Raw genomic sequence first — 17,980 nt, forward strand, 5'->3', positions numbered from 1 at the left:
CAAGAAGCTTTGTTTGGATTTCATGTAACATTTCTCCTTAACACATACTGCAGTCAGAATTATTATTCAGAGCACATTTCTGTAGAGAATACAAAGTCCCTGCACACTAATGGAAGAGACTTCCAACAATCAGATACATGTGCACTAATTCATATAGATAATCATGTAGAGGCGTACATTTCATTTATTTTATGGGTTTCGGGGTTTAGTGTAACACAGCAGCAACCACAGGAGACATTTCTTTGAAAGAGAAGATTTGATTTATTTCTATTGTTTTTTCCACAGAAGAAACACACCGTCAAATCACTGTAACACACACCCTCCTTCACACTTTATTTATGTTTTTTTTTTTTTGGGAATTACAGCATTGAGACAATGGCAGCAGCTGGATACATTTCACCTCATGCAAGTTACCTGTACACATAAATGAAACACTGAACTGTAACTGTAACCTTGGTTTGTCTAGAAATAAAAAAAGCTGTCTACTCGACGTACAACGCAGGAAGGAGGAAAGCATGTTTGTTTGATTGTGGACGCAATGAAAATACTGTTCATAAGGGAAGACAGAAACCGCGGCAGTTTTCAGCTTCAATCTGACTCATGCAATCTGGATTTCCCCCTTTCCATTTCAAAGGAGGAGATATGCGACTTTTCCAGCTCGACGATCGGCTAAAGAAACAGGACGGATGAGTCTTAAAGATGACCACGGGTTTTTGTAATACCTGTTAGAGCAACAGGAAAAGCTCTGCTCCCGGGACAGAGGTGTGCTTAAACAAGACATTCCAGATGATATAAATCATTCGTTTACATGAAACTTTCCAGTATATCACTATAAAAATAAGCATAAAAATAAAATCTGTGAATGTACCCTGCACCTCAAGATATCGTCATAGTATTGCTTATAGAAGAAGAAACCCATATTTTATACAATAATGTAATAGTTTGCTATATATTTAAACAGCTCATGTGAGGTTTACCTGTATTTCCCTGATTGGACTTAACATTACCTGTTCTTTACTCATTATAATAAAAAGAACGACTGATTAAAACGTTCAGCATTGTAAAAGGTTTCCTCATACATAAAATACTATGGAACAGACATATACAGACATTTAGTGTTGCCCTTTCTGGGCACTGTGCACTCTCTGTGTGGCAGTTTTTGGAGGGAAAGTCTGAAGCAGTGATGGCTTTAAAACAACAAGCGCAATGTGCAGACATTCAAAAAAACATTAGGGAAGCTCTGTGCATTTTAACAGGGTGCTGGACGGCGGGGGGAGGACGGTTCCTGGCGGCTGAGGTAGCTTCAGCTCACAGTCCTGTCGGGGGGGCCGTGAACTTAATCACTCCGCTCTATGCAGTGACAAAAAGAGACAGGATTAGTGTGCAGCACTGAGGAGGTGACAGATCTTTCAACACTACCAACACTGTTCACACACAAGTACAATTACACACACACACACAACACACAGGTCAGACTAGTGTGCGCAGCTTCAGTCTACACAGGTATTTGTGGGCTGGCAGACAAAAGGTGATCAGATTTTATCTGGTGAAGTGTGAATGAAGAAACAGTAGCTCAGATTCCAACTAAATAAATGCTTAGTAATAGAAAAGAGTCTTCCTTATTGGTTGACCTGTAGATTTGCCTTTTTTTACTGCATGGGGAGACTATCAGTTTCTAACACAAGGCAACAGAAAATGTAGTCATTTCAAGTTTCATAGTCGCTCTTCTCTTCCTCTTTTTTGTTCTTTAGGAATTTATTTTAGTATATTTCTCTATATGTGGTATGTTTGTGACACACGTGGAGGAGGACAAATTGACAAACAAGCAAAAGGCAACACACACAAGAGAAGTGAAGGGGGGTGGGGGGGGTGGGGGGGAGGGGCAAAGCATGCTAGGGGGGGGATATCATGCTCAGAGAGATAAACATGCACCGCCTCTGTGTTACCTCATCATCATCATCATCATCATATTCATCATACTCATTAAATTCACCAAATAATGTCTGAAATTGAACAAGACAAGGAATTGAGATGCAATTATAGACAGAGATTTAGAGCAGTATGATTGTTACACTTGCATGCATGAACTTAAAGGTGTTTGAAGAGAAATAAATAAAACAGTGGACACCTTGGATTTCTTTGTCATGAGATGGACTAAAAACGTCACCACTTCCTTTTTGCCGACAGCCTGGGCCTGCGACATGTGAACAGAGACACATTTTACTTTGTGAACCAAAAATGTAATTTAAGCAGCCCCCCTCAAACCCACCACTTGAATGGCTGTATGTCCGTCGTAGCCTGCTTTATTCAGATCTGCTCCAGCAATGCTCCAGATTTCCAGGCCATCCAGGTCACCACTGGCTGCCAGGCTGACACACACAAACAAACAGCATATTAGTATTACTGCAGCAAAAGGCCTGCAGTAATAATAAAAGAACATTGTTGTGTAAAGAAGTCTTTCAGAGGGGTTAAGCACTTTAATGGAACAAATCAAATTTGTTTTTTGGGCTTCCTGACTCACAAACGTTTGTGTGACACACACTACACTTCTCGCACCTTACAGAAAGGGACGTTCCTGAAACTAAATTAGAACTGCCTTAACAAAACCTGTTGTGTAGACAACAGGGGCCAGCCAGTGTGTCATATACCAACGCTAGAGATGTAGGAAGGATCCAAAGCTATGTTGCCAGGGAGCATTCCTGCTGTTTGTGTAACAGTGGGACAACCTGTTGTACCTGTGTCAACTATGTAGGATGGGTCAAGTATAGCTGAGCAACAGAGAAAATTGACTGCATGTGTTCAACAGTTTGAAGATGTCCGTTTTTTTACATCTGTCTGACCTGCACAGTTCAGTTCCTGCTTCCTCTAACTCATCTCTGGTGAAGTGAGCACCGGTTTTCCTCAGCAGCTTCACAACTTCCTTGTGCCTAAGACAGAGGACATGCAAAGAAAGAGTCAATTATTACTGTGTGTTCAATGTAAAAATCCAAACATCATTTATATGCCGGTGATTTCCAACTTGTACATTTTGCCATTTAATGGCAGAATCAGTGTGGTTTGTAGATGTCAATCGGCAAGTAAGAACAAGTTCTTCATCCCCCGCATCACGCCGCCCACACAGCAGTCACCTTCAGTGACAGTCACAGTGACAGGAAATAAACCGCAAAAAGAAAGGCTAAAACTAACCGGTGAACAGCAACAATCATATATGACCTAACCTATATAATAGTATCATTAAACACGTGTTTAATGGAGCCACATCCTAAGAAACTATTCAAGCAACACACAGGACTCCCTGTAGACTTTTTAGAAGTTAGTATCTCTCATCTGTGAAACTGGGAGCGAGCTGGTAGGACTGGTTTAGAAGACACACCCAACATTTGTTCTTTAACCCTCTGCCTCTCCTTATATGGGCACCAGGTTGTGAAGCAGTGTGAAAATTCAGTGGCAAATTGCATCAGACTTCCTACATTGTGTATTATATAATGCATTTTTTATTTGTTTTGTTAGGTCCTGATTTTTTTATTTCTTTTTGTCACATATATTTGCTGTGTTGGTCTACTGCTTCCAGTGTAAAGCACTTTACATTAAACTTTTGCTTGTTTTGATGTGCTGTATAAATGAAGGTGACTTGATTCAAATTCAAATATGGAGCTATTCGCTATTATTTGCTAGCATAGCAAATAGCAGGAAGAGTAACGACAGGTGTTTGCGCTTGAGTGCATCCCTCCATCATCACAAAGGATACAAGTCCACACTTGCAGTGCCAACCGTTAAAATAGGAGCCATTTGGCGCAGCTCTGACACACACACACACACACACACACACACACACACACACACACACACACACACACACACACACACACACACACACACACACACACACACACACACACACACACACACACACACACACACACACACACACACACACACACACACACACACACACACACACACACACACACACACACACACACACTGCTTTTTACCCTGAGGCTCAACAAAGTGCTAATGCAGGAATACTGTGCCTGGTTATTCCTTGACAGACATATAGGACAATGCCAATGAATGATTAAAAAAAAGCTCTGTTAAAAATAAACACTGTCTAAATTGTCAGATGACAATTAGCCTAATTAGTTTAGTTTATTATTGCCTGGCCTCTAAACTCCATTATGAGTTGCTCCCCTGGTTTAAACACCCCCACTCTGAGAATCACTGCTTGTTGTTTAGGCAGAGCCAGATTCCCTACCTCGCAGCGGCTCATTTAATAAAGTCGCCTCTCTAAACAGCTATTAACAACATATTATCAGGAAACACTACAAAAAATAACAATGGCCAAAAGGGGGGTTTTAAAGGATATGATTTCAATTTCATGAAACACAATATAACTTTAATAGCCAGATACAAATCCACACACAATCCCTTATTGTCTTACCTGAAGCGTACTGCATTGCCTAGCGGAGAGTCTCCATAGCGATCTTTAGCATGTACTGAAGCTCCATGGCTCAGGAGGTACTGCACCAGTTTCAGGTGGCCCTCACAGGAAGCAATATGGAGCGGTGTGCGTCCATCATAGTCACCCAGACACAAGTTACTGCCCTGTGACAAGAGGAAACCATTAGAGTATTTCACTGGTGGCACACAGATCTCATCAAAAGACCAAAACAGCTCACAAACAAATGCAGCATGCAGATCATAGAAACAAATCATTTGTAAAGGCTTAAAAGCTATTTTCTCTCTATCACCGACCTCTGTTACTTTCACAAACAACATCAATGAGCCACACTGTGTCGCAGGGAAACATTAATTAAAAGGTGTGCAAAGTGGTTTAATGTCATGTAATGTAAATGACTAAAACCTGGGGAGAAAAACCTGTTTCTGTGAGAGGAGCTAAAAATGAAATCCATTTGTTGGTGACCTCTGTCTTTACAAACAAATAGCCATGTGATATAGTGCCATAGACTGACGTGAGGGAATTTCGGGCAGTGTTCAGCGACAGATCCCTGAGATATGCCTTTATGTATCTGCTGTATCTGTAGCGTGATTAAAGCAGCATTCCAGTCAAGCCACATACAAACACGAGCAGGTGACTCCAGGCCTGCTTTATCAGTCTGTGCTTCTGTGTTTCCTATGGCCCTCTAACACTGGGTGCAACCCTAAAATTTGTTTGGCAATCCACCAGTATGAAAGGTTCATTCATCCTAGAAACCAAACAAGATGGAGGCAAGTTGAAGGAATTTTCTATATTTTATTTCTTCCAACATTAGACCTGCTTTACAATTCTACTTATGAATAATGTAAGATAATATAAGTCTTTTGTTACAGCTTTGTCTGTACAAAGGTGACTGTGTTTACAGTTTACTCTCCAGTGAAATATGTCTCAAGAACAAAGCATTTAAGACCCTGAGGTGTAAATCCTCATTAGGAAAAACCTGTAGTGGGTCTGTGTAACCTTTTTCAGATAGAGGCTTTGAAATTATGTGGGTGAATAAAAACAATATAAATATGCCTGCAGCAAGAGCCTTGCAGAGTAGAGTGGCAGTTCAAATGTTTACTATTGTAGTCATCTCTGTTCTCCTTTATCCAGCCTATATTATTAAAATAATATGGTTCATAAATATGTTTATGAAAAAGCTTTCTCATCCCTTGCAAGACCATAACCATATTTGGTATTTCCATCTCTCATACCATCTCTTTCAGAGCTTCTAAGGCCTCTATGTCTCCGATCTTAGCAGCAGCGCATGCCAGAGGGGGGGTCAGAGCATCGCGGATCGCTTCTAGCTCCTGTGGACATCACACAACAGAGAAGTCTAAACATCCAAGTGTGCCGATTGCATTATCCTCAGATAAAGCAAACAAGACAAGAAAGTGTGTTGGAAACCCAATTTTATAGTCTGTGCTCACCTCTTTGCAGCTGATGCTCAGAGACTTGGCGATGACCTGGATGAAGCGGCTGTCGCTCAGACACAGCTTGGCTCCAGCCAAGTCGGCACTCATTTCACCCCGCAGGTTCTGAGCCATCATCTGGACAGGGACACAAAAAAGTCAGTGTTTTTATTTTTTCTGTAAAAAAGAAAAAAAAGAAAATGAATGCAGTGAATGAAGGGCAACCTTCTTCTTAGCATCTAGGGTGAGTTCTTTCTTGGCGAGTACATAGGACAGTTTTGACAGAGCCGCCTCAGGAGTCATGTCACCACCGGCTATCAGGCCTGCATCCATCAACACCTGAAAAACAGCAATAATTGACTCCGCCTTCCCAAGCTAAACTAAACATATGGAGCAAGGTCACGATCGAGTACCCTGTGATATGAGGTACCTTGCCAGTGGCGTAGGATGCAGACACGGTCCCCCTCAGACACTGTGTGCAGTTGATGATGATGACACCTGCATCGGTTGCTTTCTTCAACTCTTCAAGCAGGTCAGGACGGTTATCGGGGGCATTTCCACTCCCATAGGTCTCCAGGACTACACCCTCCATGGGTGGTTGCAGAAAAGCCCTTACCTGGACACAGATGGAAGCACAGTTTTAAATTATAAGCACCCTGAATTTATGGCTAGCTGAACTGGCTGCTCAACTGTGTAGAATCAAATTGAAAAATTAGTATTCCATGTTATTCCTGCAGCCTTTTTCACTCCAATGCATGAAACCATCCACTCTCCTAAAAGCCCATCTGGCACTATCTCTGCAACCAGTATCTCAGTCACTGGTTGGCTGGTGGGAAGTGGGAGGCCCTATACCACATCATTAGCCATGGCGTATGACTAGAATGGCAGATGACTGAAATGGCAGGAAGGAGAGTAATTAATCTGAAGGTGTTAGCAAGCATAAGTCACTTGGCAACTCCGCTGCAGTTACCATAAAATGTAAGAAGAAGGTGACATTAAAGGTGCCAGGTTCAGTCAGTATTTTTTTGATGCGATAAGCAGTTTGACAAGGAAGGTCTGACTCTGAGTACCAATGAAGCCCTCACACAGCAGAGACTGTGGACACATGAGCGCCTGGTGCCTAATCAAAACGGTGCCTCGTAAAGGCAGTTAAGGGCTGTAAGGAAGCCTTGATAGCAGAGTTGGGCAGCAGGAGCAGATTGAGACAGTAAAAGTCTTTCTCCCAGCAGCCTCTGCAGGGGGAGGTGCCGCTAAATGTTACAGTACCCGTGCCAATCCTCCCTCTTTACAGGGTGATTGGACATGGTCCATAACTCTGTCTCATCTTTCTTTGGCCCGAGCTTTGACGGCAGTTTACATGACTGAGACAGTAAGACACGATTGGTAACAGTGCAGTAAAATTAAAGTTGACTATGTTTTATTGCAGTTCAACAAAACAACAGGCTGTAACCTTTAAAGAACATATAACTACATATCAATAAAGCAAGAAGGAATACCTGGTCACAGCCACATTCAGATTTTGTTACCTACACTCACATCTGCACATGTTCCTGTATGATTTGATTTTGGCCTTATGCGTCCAGATTGTAAGTATGTAGGACATCGTTAGGCATTTGTTCTTTAAAAGGTTTAAGCCTCTGTGTTAAATCACAGGTGTAGTTCCTTGGTCTGTGTGTTTTATCCTGTTCTTAGTTCTTTTAAATTAATTAACTTAATACACAACAAATAGAGGTGTGTATGTGTATGTGTATATGTGTGAGTGTGTGTGTGCGTGCATATTGTAAGATTTCGGGGTGAGGGTGTATGGGGGGATTTATCTTTAACTTTTGAAAAGCACTTCTGTATGAAAGGTGCTATATAAAAAAAGTTTGATTTGATTTGGCTGCATGGCTAAAATTAAGGGGTCAAGGCTGTTCCGAGGTAATTGATCATTTTCAGTACTGAGCTGTGTGTGTTTGCAAAATTGGACCCATGCATGCAGAACAAAAACTATGTTTCTTTTGAGAGAGCCTTACAGTGTTAGAAGTGATTCCTGGGAACAGCCTGAGCAGGCCTACGTTGCGGTTCAGCTCCGTGCTAACTTGAAACTTTGTTGTAGTGTTTGCCCTCCACACAGTATCCCAGTTGACTAGAAGAAAGATGAAGGGGACACATTTAGAACAAAAAAAACATTCACCTGAAGCCCTATGTTATTTTTAACATAGGGTCTAATGTCTTTCATGTGTGACTTACTTGCAATATCCACTTCAGCAGTGGCCAGAGGAGGCAAATTAGGAGAGGAGAATGCATTGAAACTGCCAGCATCCACCTTGGTCACACGATTCCCTCTGTACAGTTTATTGTAGAAATACAGGCATACCTGAACAAAGACAAACATGCATGGGACTTCAGGTGGCAATGTTTCACTAAAAGTTGTGTCTCATTCAGTGGAGCACTTCAGTCATACATACATGCAGAGTTAGACAGCTGAGTGTTCTTCCTGGTCTGATAAGTGTTGCGAAACAACTCGCATTAAAAAGCACAACAAGGCGCCAAGGTGAGCGAAACGTGTGTGTTTGTGTCTCGCCATATTATGCCTTAAACATATTAAAAATATGTTTATAGGATTCTGTTTCAATTCTCAGTTCTTAACTGCTCAGTTTATGCTTATTCAATGAGTTTACTAAGGCATCTCCCTTTTCTTACCTCAGGAATGACAAACTGGCCAGCAATGAGCAGTGCCCCCAGCAGGTTGTCTCTGCCATCATTTCTCATTTCGTAGATAGGCACCTGAAGACAGGAAGTGTCACATCTGGGGCAGTAAACATTGAAAAATTTGCAAGTGTGGCATTAATCGAGGACTTACCTGGGAGCCTGTGAGAATCACAGGTTTGCCCAAATGCTCACACATGAATGACAATGCCGAGGCCGTGTAAGCCATAGTGTCTGTGCCATGAAGGACCACAAAACCGTCAAAGTTTTCATAGTTTTTCTGAAGTAAGAAAAATATTTTTTTTAGATCCACATGTATGTATTCAATGATATAGTTGATGAGCTACAGGAATATTAAAGGAGTAATTGATGTCTAGCTTTAAAAGGCAGAGACCATTTGTTGTATGAGGACAAAGTACCTCAATGTCCTTTCCAATTCGACCCCAGTCCTCTGTGGTCATATTGGACGAGTCCAGCAAAGGACTGTACTCCTGGATAGTGTAGACTATGCGCTTATTTCCCTTACTCAGCCTGGAAGAGAAAGTGTTGGATCTATTAGTCATTTCACACACAAACATCATGTTAAAAATCAGTGGTTTTAGTCTTAGCATGTGCAGAACTCCACTCCAAAACACAGAGGTTAGACAACGCTTATTGTCATTATTGTGACAAATGATTAACTGTTTATGGATCAGGCTTTGATTGCAGTGGATAAGTTAAGGAAGAGCAGGGGAATTCTAGAACCGCTGGCTTTATAACATGAGGCTATTTAGTCAGGTGGTGCTAGAACCAAAACCTGTTTCAGACACAGAAACAAAAATATTCCAAAGTGTAAAAGGGAGGGGCACAGAAAGAGAGCAGCAGTTTGATTAAGCATGTTTAATGATAATAAAGACCTAATCTTCAGTGGCGCTCTACTACTGTATACTGTAAATAGAGGAAGCAACGGGGTGAGGAGAGGGTTTGATATACCTTGAGGGGTGTTTGGTGACACGATTCAGGGTAGTGTAGTAGTCTGCCTTTCTTTTTCATTCCAAACAATAATCCAACATGTATACATATTTATATGGCCTCTTAAGTGGAAGGAGTTCAGCAGTGTGACTGGCTAAACAGCCATGGAAAGATTTTCATTTTAATCTCCCTTTTAAAGAAACAGGGTAGGTCACCCCCCACATTACCATTGGGCTGCCTTTAAACATGGAGATAGGAGCTGAATGGAACAGCAGGGGGAAGAGCAGGCGAGCCCCAGTCCATCCGACCAGGGGTCCTGCAGACTCTCCTCTAATTAGCCCTAAGTCCACACGCAACCTCCAACATATGTTACTGATAATCCTAGTGCTATGAGAAAACACTATTCAAATCACCAATTATTCATCTTTCTGGCAGGGTGCCCCAAGGTGTAGCAAAGCCATATATTAGCATACCCATGCTAACTTGCCTCATAGCCTCCGAATAATAAATGCATGCATGTGTATGGGTGTGTGTGTGAAGGAGAGTGGAGGTGGGGAGCAAACGGCCTTGTGGCATTGCCTCTCAACATCATGTGGATAAAGCTTTTCAATAAATCAATAAACTAATTCCCTCTTCAGAGGTAAGTATTCAACATAGGCAGGGCAGTTGCATATGATCAACAGTACACCTATTAAATGTGCATGAGCCCATTTCATTTGAACACTGTGCTAACTGAACGGAGAGCTAATATCGAAGCATGCCGAACACAAGGAATGACCTCACAATGGTCACACTCATTCAGCACAGTCGAACATTACAATCAACATGTTCCTGGTAGAGGCCCTACTGACAAAAGGACACTTACTAGATTGTTAATCAACACCAGACAGTAAAATGGTAAGTCAAAATGCAAAATATGAAGATTATTCTCGCCTTTGAACACCACGAAACGTTCTCGGTGTTATAATAGTTGGTGAAGAAGTTTACATCAGTAGTTAGAAAGAACAACATTCTGCCAAAGGCCACGTCGACATGCATTTCCTGCCAGGCAAGCACACCCTGACATTAGGTCTCAGGGACAGCAAAGACATAATCAAACCTCTCTAAAACACAGTGAAGACACATGCCATGCTACCAGTACTACAGCACCCGTGAAATAGCAGGTCAGAATGGTGTGCTGGCTTCCTGTTAAAGCAACAAAAGCAGTTTAGGGTCATTAAAACCAATGCTAAAAGGGAGTTGTTTACATTAAGGCTCCCCTTTTTTAGTTCTTGACACTGTATAAACAGTAATTACAAGATGCAGTGTTTTAGCTTTAGTCTATATATTTAGAATCTGAACACTGACAATTAAATAAACAATATAATAATATGTTATATACATGTATTTGTGTGTACTTACGGCAGAACCAGTGTGTCAGATCCATAGTACTCATACAAGCAGGTCTGCTGGGCATACGCCTCATCATGCAGGATGGGCAGCTTACGCAGGCCCATCACAAAGGCATTGGCTTTGGGGGCGAGAACTGTGGATTACAAAAAGTAATAAGTAAGACAGAGTTTTCTAATATTTTATGGGTTGTTTTGTGTAGGACTACTTAATCAGTAACAGCACTTGGGATCTACCATTATCTCAACAACAGTCTCATACTGAACCCTAGTGGTAAATGTAAGAAAAGGCATCTCTGCAGGTGCCAAAAATAAAATTTAACAATGAGTTTTCATGTGCTTGAACTAGGCACACATCTGAAATCTATGATCATATGATAATAATTTCTGAGAACATCCTTTCTGAAATGAAAACAGAAAAATGGGCACTGCAGTGTGTGATTTCCATTCCATTTTCTTTACAAGCAACTGCCAGGATATTTCTGACCTGCAGTTTTAAACTGAGAGACTGAAAGGGGCAGAGCTTTCTACTATAGTCATGTTCAGAAACACACATTAAATCATATTTATACAAGACTATAATACCTATAAATATGATAACATACCACTACTTAAAACATATGAATACATGATGTGCAGGGGAAGCATGTGCAGTCCCTGGTTCCTGACTGTACAGGGACCTTTGACTGTTATTTAGTCTCATTGGATTCTTGCCAACGCCTCATGTAAACATACAGTTATTCATTAAGGGAATCTGCGATTTTGCCCTAACAGCATCACGAGAGGCACTTTGGAGAGCCGTGCCATTAGGAACGTACAGACCTTAGTTTATTTTAAACTTGTTCCACGTGTAGGTTACTTCTGATCATAATCGTCCAACTTAATACTGCTGCAGCAGAATGTGCTGTTTCTGTTGATCACTGAAATGTTAGGCGCACATATGTGTACCAGTGTACTCTGTGATGTAGTGCAGATAAGCTCTCTGCAGGACTATTTTTAGGATGCAGGTTGTGTCATAACGCATGTACTGGCCTCATGTTCACAAGCACCATACAGTATGCTAACATCCTGGATCCTGTTTGCTAACTAACACGCTGCAGCAGCTGAACCAGGCCACAGCACAGAAACATAGCAGTGCGCTAAAGTACAGTTCACTGTAGATACCGTTATCATGAAGCGTCATCCCGATGGTTCCTCCGGTGTTGATAACCAGAACTCGCGCCTCGGCGGCGGTGGGTGACACCAGTTCGGCGGACTCAATCGAGTTGCAGCTCGATAGCTTTCTCCTTCGGCATGGATGCAGCTGAATGTTTCGTGGAGGGACGACATCATTCACGTCTATCAGATTAAGTGTTGGCTGTGACAGTGCTCGAGCAAGGGATGTCAGGCTGTTGGTGCTGGAATCCGCCATGATTACTTCTTAAGTAGCCCGCCGGGTGCTGCCCCTTTAAAACGCTTGTTGAAAGTGATGACAACACGGCGGTCTCTTAGTGCAGACAGCACCCTGCTTTACATGCAGTGTCTCCGGCCTTAAAGACAAAGCTGCAACATCATAATAACGGCGTGTAGGGCGGAACCGTCGTTTTAATTATTACTTATTTAGCCAACTTTCTGCTCCGCATCCCTGATCTGTTTTTAGTTTTGCCCTTTAAAACGCTGATGGACAGACCCACTCTGACGTCAGATGGCTGGGCGTGGCTTCAAGTTCCCACAAAAAGCACAATGATAGCAGGGTGCTATTTAAACTGGGGACACGCTACGCGATCTTTTTCCCCCTTTTTTCCGAACTGATAGCCGCATAGAGAACAGCAGCTAGCTGCTAGCCGTGTTTGTTAACTTCTTATTCTAGTTTCTAGTCTTTCTTCTTTGAATTTGTTGGTGGTCGGCAAACAACAAATTGACGCATTACTGCCACCAGCTGGTATGTTTGTAAACTGTCGCCATCGCGATTACAATCGCATCAAATTGGTTTTGGATTAGATTAGATTCAACTTTATTATTATTGCACATGTACAAGTACAATGCAACGAAATGCAGTCCCCACAGCCCTGAGGAGGAAGCTGTTCCACAGCCTGCCGGTTCTGGTCTTGAGGTTCCTGAAGCGCCTGCCAGATGCAAACAGTCCACAAGCAGGGTGTAAGGAGTCCTTGAGAATGTTGCGAGTTCCACGCAGACAGCGTTTCCTCTGGACGTCCTCAAGGGATGGAAGTGGAGTCCCTGTGATGATCTGGGTGGTTTTCACCACTCGCCCTAGCGAGTACATGCATACATAGACTACTACATGAAACACTTTTAGGTGTTAGCTTGAGTGTTGACTTGTCAATGGATCTCATTTATATTGTAATACTGACTGTGCTGTGCCATTTTTATGAATTATAGGCCCAGTGGGTATTTTTTCTGTTTTTCTTTTTTAACAGACTATTTTTGGAAAACATATTGAGCAAATTCATCGGGCTGTGCCAGAGTTGTTTATATCTAGGGTTTTTCTGTATTATTAGATTGTTATTTTTTGTTTATTTAGGAATAACACAAAGACAAAGTAACAATAGAGTACTGTAACACATAATAATAATAATTATTATTATTATTTATAATTTGGCATAGTGTAATAATGTTATAACTCTCTTCTTGTGAATTTGGCATGGGTCCATATAAGAAACAGTGTGTGTAACTGTTATATAATATCCCTAAATCCTATAACATCCCCTTATTTTCCACTCTATACCCACACACTTACTTACCTGCAAAAGGGCCGCCATTCATACCTGCCCCACTAAACAATAGCATTTAAAACAATGTATACCTTAATAGCTTTCAATCGAATAATAGATGAATTGCTTTGATAACACTGCTAAAGCGTTATCAATATCTAAACCAGGACTGTCATTAAACGCTTACACATGAGTTTTAACACAGTGATGTCTCATGCATGGCCACAAGGGGGAGATGTTACCCTTTACATAGAGTCCACCATTCATCAGAACGAAACATTTTAAACTGAAAATATCACATTCCTGCATTTATTATATTCATGAATATGAATAACAATAAGAAAAAAAGCTTTATATGTTTAACCTATTACAATATTTGAGTTAATAGTAAAGAATTGTAAATAAAGTTATAGAACATTAGGTTTTATTTGCTATAATGTAAACAAATAACTTTGTGGCGTAAACACATAGCGTTGCGCGTATTTATTTAATTTTAGGTGAGGGTAATTTGTTAAACTCTGATTCCCCCCAGTCGGAGCTGTACTAGGCGGCTGCAGCTGAATGAAGCAGACAGGGAGGAAGTGGCTGTTAATGCAGCTCCACACCTTTCCGGTGTAGCAGCACTGCGACCAGCTCCACTTGTAGGAGAAAGACGAGATCTGAGTGTATTTATCGAAACGGGAGGGGGAGATAGGAGGTAAATAACTTACATTTCAATATACGATTCACCCTATAAAGAGTGGTGGCAAGTATATTACAATTGCGGCTCTATTTTACATTCATATATGATTAGTTTCCTGCAGCTAACTACCGTTAGCCAGTTAGCTTAAGGCTAGCTTGCTGCCCAACAAGCTAGCTAATGTTAGCTTAATAGCTGTCTTTAACAGCCACGCATTAGAGCTTGCTAATATTCATGTCTGACGCTCATACTAAATATGTTTTTCAGGGGGCAGGAGTTTCATGGGTGGACATACACGTTGCTGAGTCACCGAGGTTTTTTTTTTGTCCGACCAGCACGGTGAAGTTACCCGGCGCGACGGTTGGTGGAGTACCCGCAGAAAGCTGCTTTTCTCTGCTGGTAGCGGCGAAGCGAACAAGGGCGCACCCGGTGAGGAGGACCGAGAGACACACACGAGGAGGAAGTCCCGCGGCTTTTGGGGGGCCTTAATAAGACGCATACAGTGTTTGATACCTGCAGTACAGTATCTGTCACAAAGCCTTGATTTTGGGCTATACAATGGTCGTCCTGCAACAGCTGTTGCCAAGTTCTTAGTCTGATCGTGCCATGTTGTGTATAGGCCCAACAACATTGTGATACTCTGAACATAAATGAACCTGCACTTAACAGGATCCTGACAGACTTCAAAGTAACAAGTCCCGAAGCACTGTTTGACTGGCTTTAACATGCGTGTGCATTTATTTCAACATGTTTTCCAGTAAGTTCTAAAGAGTCATGTTTTCACGAGTAAGGCCATAATAATAATATTGAAGCTGTAGTTTAAGTGAATAGTTATTAGCACAGTATCAAACTTTTCTCGTTAGGAACAAAGTATTTATGCACAATAGTTCAAAATGGGGAAAATGCTCTCAAAAATATTTGGCAACAAGGAGATGAGAATATTAATGCTTGGACTTGATGCTGCTGGAAAGACAACCATCCTTTACAAACTGAAACTGGGACAATCTGTGACCACAATCCCTACAGTGGGCTTCAATGTGGAAACTGTCACCTACAAAAACGTCAAGTTCAACGTCTGGGATGTTGGTGGCCAGGATAAGATTCGTCCTCTGTGGCGACACTACTACACAGGCACTCAAGGGTTAATTTTCGTGGTGGATTGCGCTGACAGGGATCGCATCGACGAGGCAAGGCAGGAACTTCACCGCATCATTAATGACCGGGAGATGAGGGATGCCATCATCTTGATATTCGCCAATAAGCAAGACCTTCCGGATGCCATGAAGCCACACGAAATCCAAGAAAAGCTCGGATTGACCCGCATCAGAGATAGGAATTGGTATGTTCAGCCCTCCTGTGCGACCACGGGTGATGGACTGTATGAGGGCTTGACATGGCTAACCTCAAACTACAAATCTTAATGATTGAGTGCTGACTGTTTTAGGTCAAAACTATATTAAACTTGCAAGTAACAAATAACTTCTCAAAATGAGTATGGTTAAGAAAAGTTGATTATCTCCCATTTATTTTTAATACTACCTTTACCCCGTGACTAATTTATCTTTAACTGGGTTTGCCGGCTTAAAGTTTGCTTGTATTCTGTAGCAGCAGGCCTAATCACGTTCATTATTTTTGGGGCTTGCTTGATGAATATTGAAGTAATTGGTCCTATGGTTGAAGCCACAGAGATCACCGCCTTTGCCTATTCTTTCTCCTGTTTTGTATCATTTTTCTAACGAAGCTGAAGTTTTTCATTCTAAGCTTGTTTCAAGGTTCTTCAGTTTCTGTTGCATTGATCTTGGATCCTTCTTTCCTCCTGAGGTGAGCTCTTTATTGTCATGTGGCCTACTTGAAGGACTTTGACATTTGTACTGTGTTGAAAAGTATTTCTTCTCAAGGGGGTAAAGTGGGAGAGAAAAAAAAAGCAAGGAAACAATGATTGCTTTTATGTCACTGTCATTTGTCTGGGCATCAGCGGAAGTGTTGGACATGTTTTGTTACCCCTCCCAGTACCCTCATGTGGGCTGTATAGTTAACTGATTGACCTTTTGTGTCATGTCTTGATACCTAATTGTGCTGAATATTCAACAAATAGGCCTCCAGTAACTCTTCAACATGCTTGTCGGGATGCTTTCTTTTGTTTTCTTTTTCATTTTGATTAAGAAGTAGCCGTTCAATTCAATCTCCGAAGGAATGTCATTCTGCTCTGAGCTCTAATCTGATACCACAGTTGATTAGTCTCAGTATTGGGACATTATATGATAGCCTATATCTGTAGCATGAGTACGAAAGTACATTAACCCTACATCAGAGTCCATCTGTTGTGCAGTCAGAGGGAGCTGTTAACAGGAGTTTCCCTGTGGTGCAGCTCTTACTCCTATTTTAAGTGGGGGAACCATGTACAGAACAATGTCATTGTAATGTCTTATTAAAAAAGTGATTTTAAGTATTTGTACATGTCTGTTTTTATCAACGATTAAATGTAGTCAATGTGATTGGGCCTGTGAGTGATGCACTAGTTCTTAGTTTGACAAAGGCTTACATTATTAGGAGCAGAGCGTAACCTACAGGCATACAGACAAAAACATGGTGGATACTAAAGTTCAGAGTTCAAAGCAAAAATGTCCAGTGTTAAATTCTCATGGGTTTGACTGCTGTTCTTGCTGCAGATTCTTCATGAAGGGTCATATGTCCACCCTCAGAGTTGCTAGCCTTGGCTGCTTTGCCAGCAAATGGGGGGGGGGGAAATGTAGAAAACAGGAAGTCCAACTGCTGGTCTTTCTGGAACAACAGAGCCACATGATAGTTTGCATGAGAATCAGAGGGAGCAGAGACGTACAGTTAGATTGTGAATTCTTTTTGAATGTTGCATGTTGGTGGTGAGCCATAGTTGAGCTGCAGCTGGGCTGTAAGCTGTGACTTCCTGAGTTTGACTTTTTGCTCAGGATTGGCATTTTATTTAGTGGGACAGATGTCTGTTGAGCTGACTAATGCAAGGCTGCCAGTAGGCTACACAATAGGCCTACTGGTGTGACTAATGCTCTGTAAATAGGTTAAACAAATATAAGTTCAGCAAATGTGAAATATTACCTGTTATCTGTGATCTCTGTCAAGCACACGTACTAGTAAACCAGACAGATAAGACATCATTTGGTGTCTGTTACTACACTTAACTGCTCCCAACAAATACAATAACAACAACATGCATAGATACAGATTCATTACCTGCATTGTATCTAAGACCAAATCTTCCAGAGCAACGTTTTTGTGAGATTTTATACTTACTGCACTGCATTTGTCGGCACAACCCTGAGAAACAGTGGAAGAATGTTTTAGTTTCTATTAAAGCTGATTAACAAGAGGGGTATTTACTCTTAACAAAGACAGGATTGATGGGCACAAATGGTCTGACTACAGTGTTTAGGGCTACAAAAGATTAGTCAGTATTATTCCACAGATTTTCTCTGCTCAGCATACTGAAGGGTACTGTGTCTTTTTCCAAAAGGAAACTTGCACTATATAGGGTGTTCCAACAACACAGTTTGTATTCATAACTAAAGGGATGCACACTGGCTCTCAAGAATTTGCAGCATTCACTGGTACTGTATAGTTGTGCTTGCATCCAACATGAGTGTTTCATGATGTTGTGTGTGGAAAATCTGGCGTTA

At 41.5% G+C, this 17,980-nt stretch overlaps 2 protein-coding genes across 7 annotated transcripts; one reads left to right on the forward strand and one right to left on the reverse strand.

The window, feature by feature from the left end:
* Window positions 1-303: 303 nt before the first annotated feature.
* On the reverse strand, window positions 304-12,725 carry aspg (asparaginase homolog (S. cerevisiae)). Of its 5 annotated transcripts, XM_028396056.1 has the most exons (18): window positions 12,087-12,725; window positions 10,936-11,059; window positions 10,684-10,719; window positions 9,003-9,114; window positions 8,738-8,863; window positions 8,578-8,661; window positions 8,125-8,251; window positions 7,908-8,020; window positions 6,323-6,508; window positions 6,118-6,231; window positions 5,911-6,030; window positions 5,695-5,790; window positions 4,442-4,605; window positions 2,841-2,927; window positions 2,270-2,369; window positions 2,129-2,194; window positions 1,947-2,003; window positions 304-1,350 (listed from the first exon to the last, which is right to left on the reverse strand). In XM_028396056.1, exons 1-18 carry the CDS (start codon window positions 12,331-12,333, stop codon window positions 1,309-1,311), a joined length of 2,001 nt encoding a protein of 666 aa, XP_028251857.1. In that variant the 5' UTR covers window positions 12,334-12,725; the 3' UTR covers window positions 304-1,308. The 5 variants fall into 5 exon arrangements, with proteins under 5 accessions (XP_028251857.1, XP_028251856.1, XP_028251859.1 ...); XM_028396055.1 differs by having other exon boundaries at window positions 304-2,003; XM_028396058.1 differs by lacking the exon at window positions 10,684-10,719 and having other exon boundaries at window positions 12,087-12,724.
* Window positions 12,726-14,232: 1,507 nt separating this feature from the next.
* On the forward strand, window positions 14,233-16,764 carry arf6b (ADP-ribosylation factor 6b). Of its 2 annotated transcripts, none has more exons than XM_028395839.1 (2): window positions 14,233-14,330; window positions 14,580-16,764. In XM_028395839.1, exon 2 carries the CDS (start codon window positions 15,206-15,208, stop codon window positions 15,731-15,733), a length of 528 nt encoding a protein of 175 aa, XP_028251640.1. In that variant the 5' UTR covers window positions 14,233-14,330; window positions 14,580-15,205; the 3' UTR covers window positions 15,734-16,764. The 2 variants fall into 2 exon arrangements, with proteins under 2 accessions (XP_028251640.1, XP_028251641.1); XM_028395840.1 differs by having other exon boundaries at window positions 14,240-14,330; window positions 14,648-16,764.
* Window positions 16,765-17,980: the final 1,216 nt, after the last annotated feature.

Source organism: Parambassis ranga, chromosome 22 (genome assembly GCF_900634625.1).
Source record: "Parambassis ranga chromosome 22, fParRan2.1, whole genome shotgun sequence".
In the NCBI taxonomy this organism is placed as follows: Eukaryota; Metazoa; Chordata; class Actinopteri; family Ambassidae; genus Parambassis; species Parambassis ranga.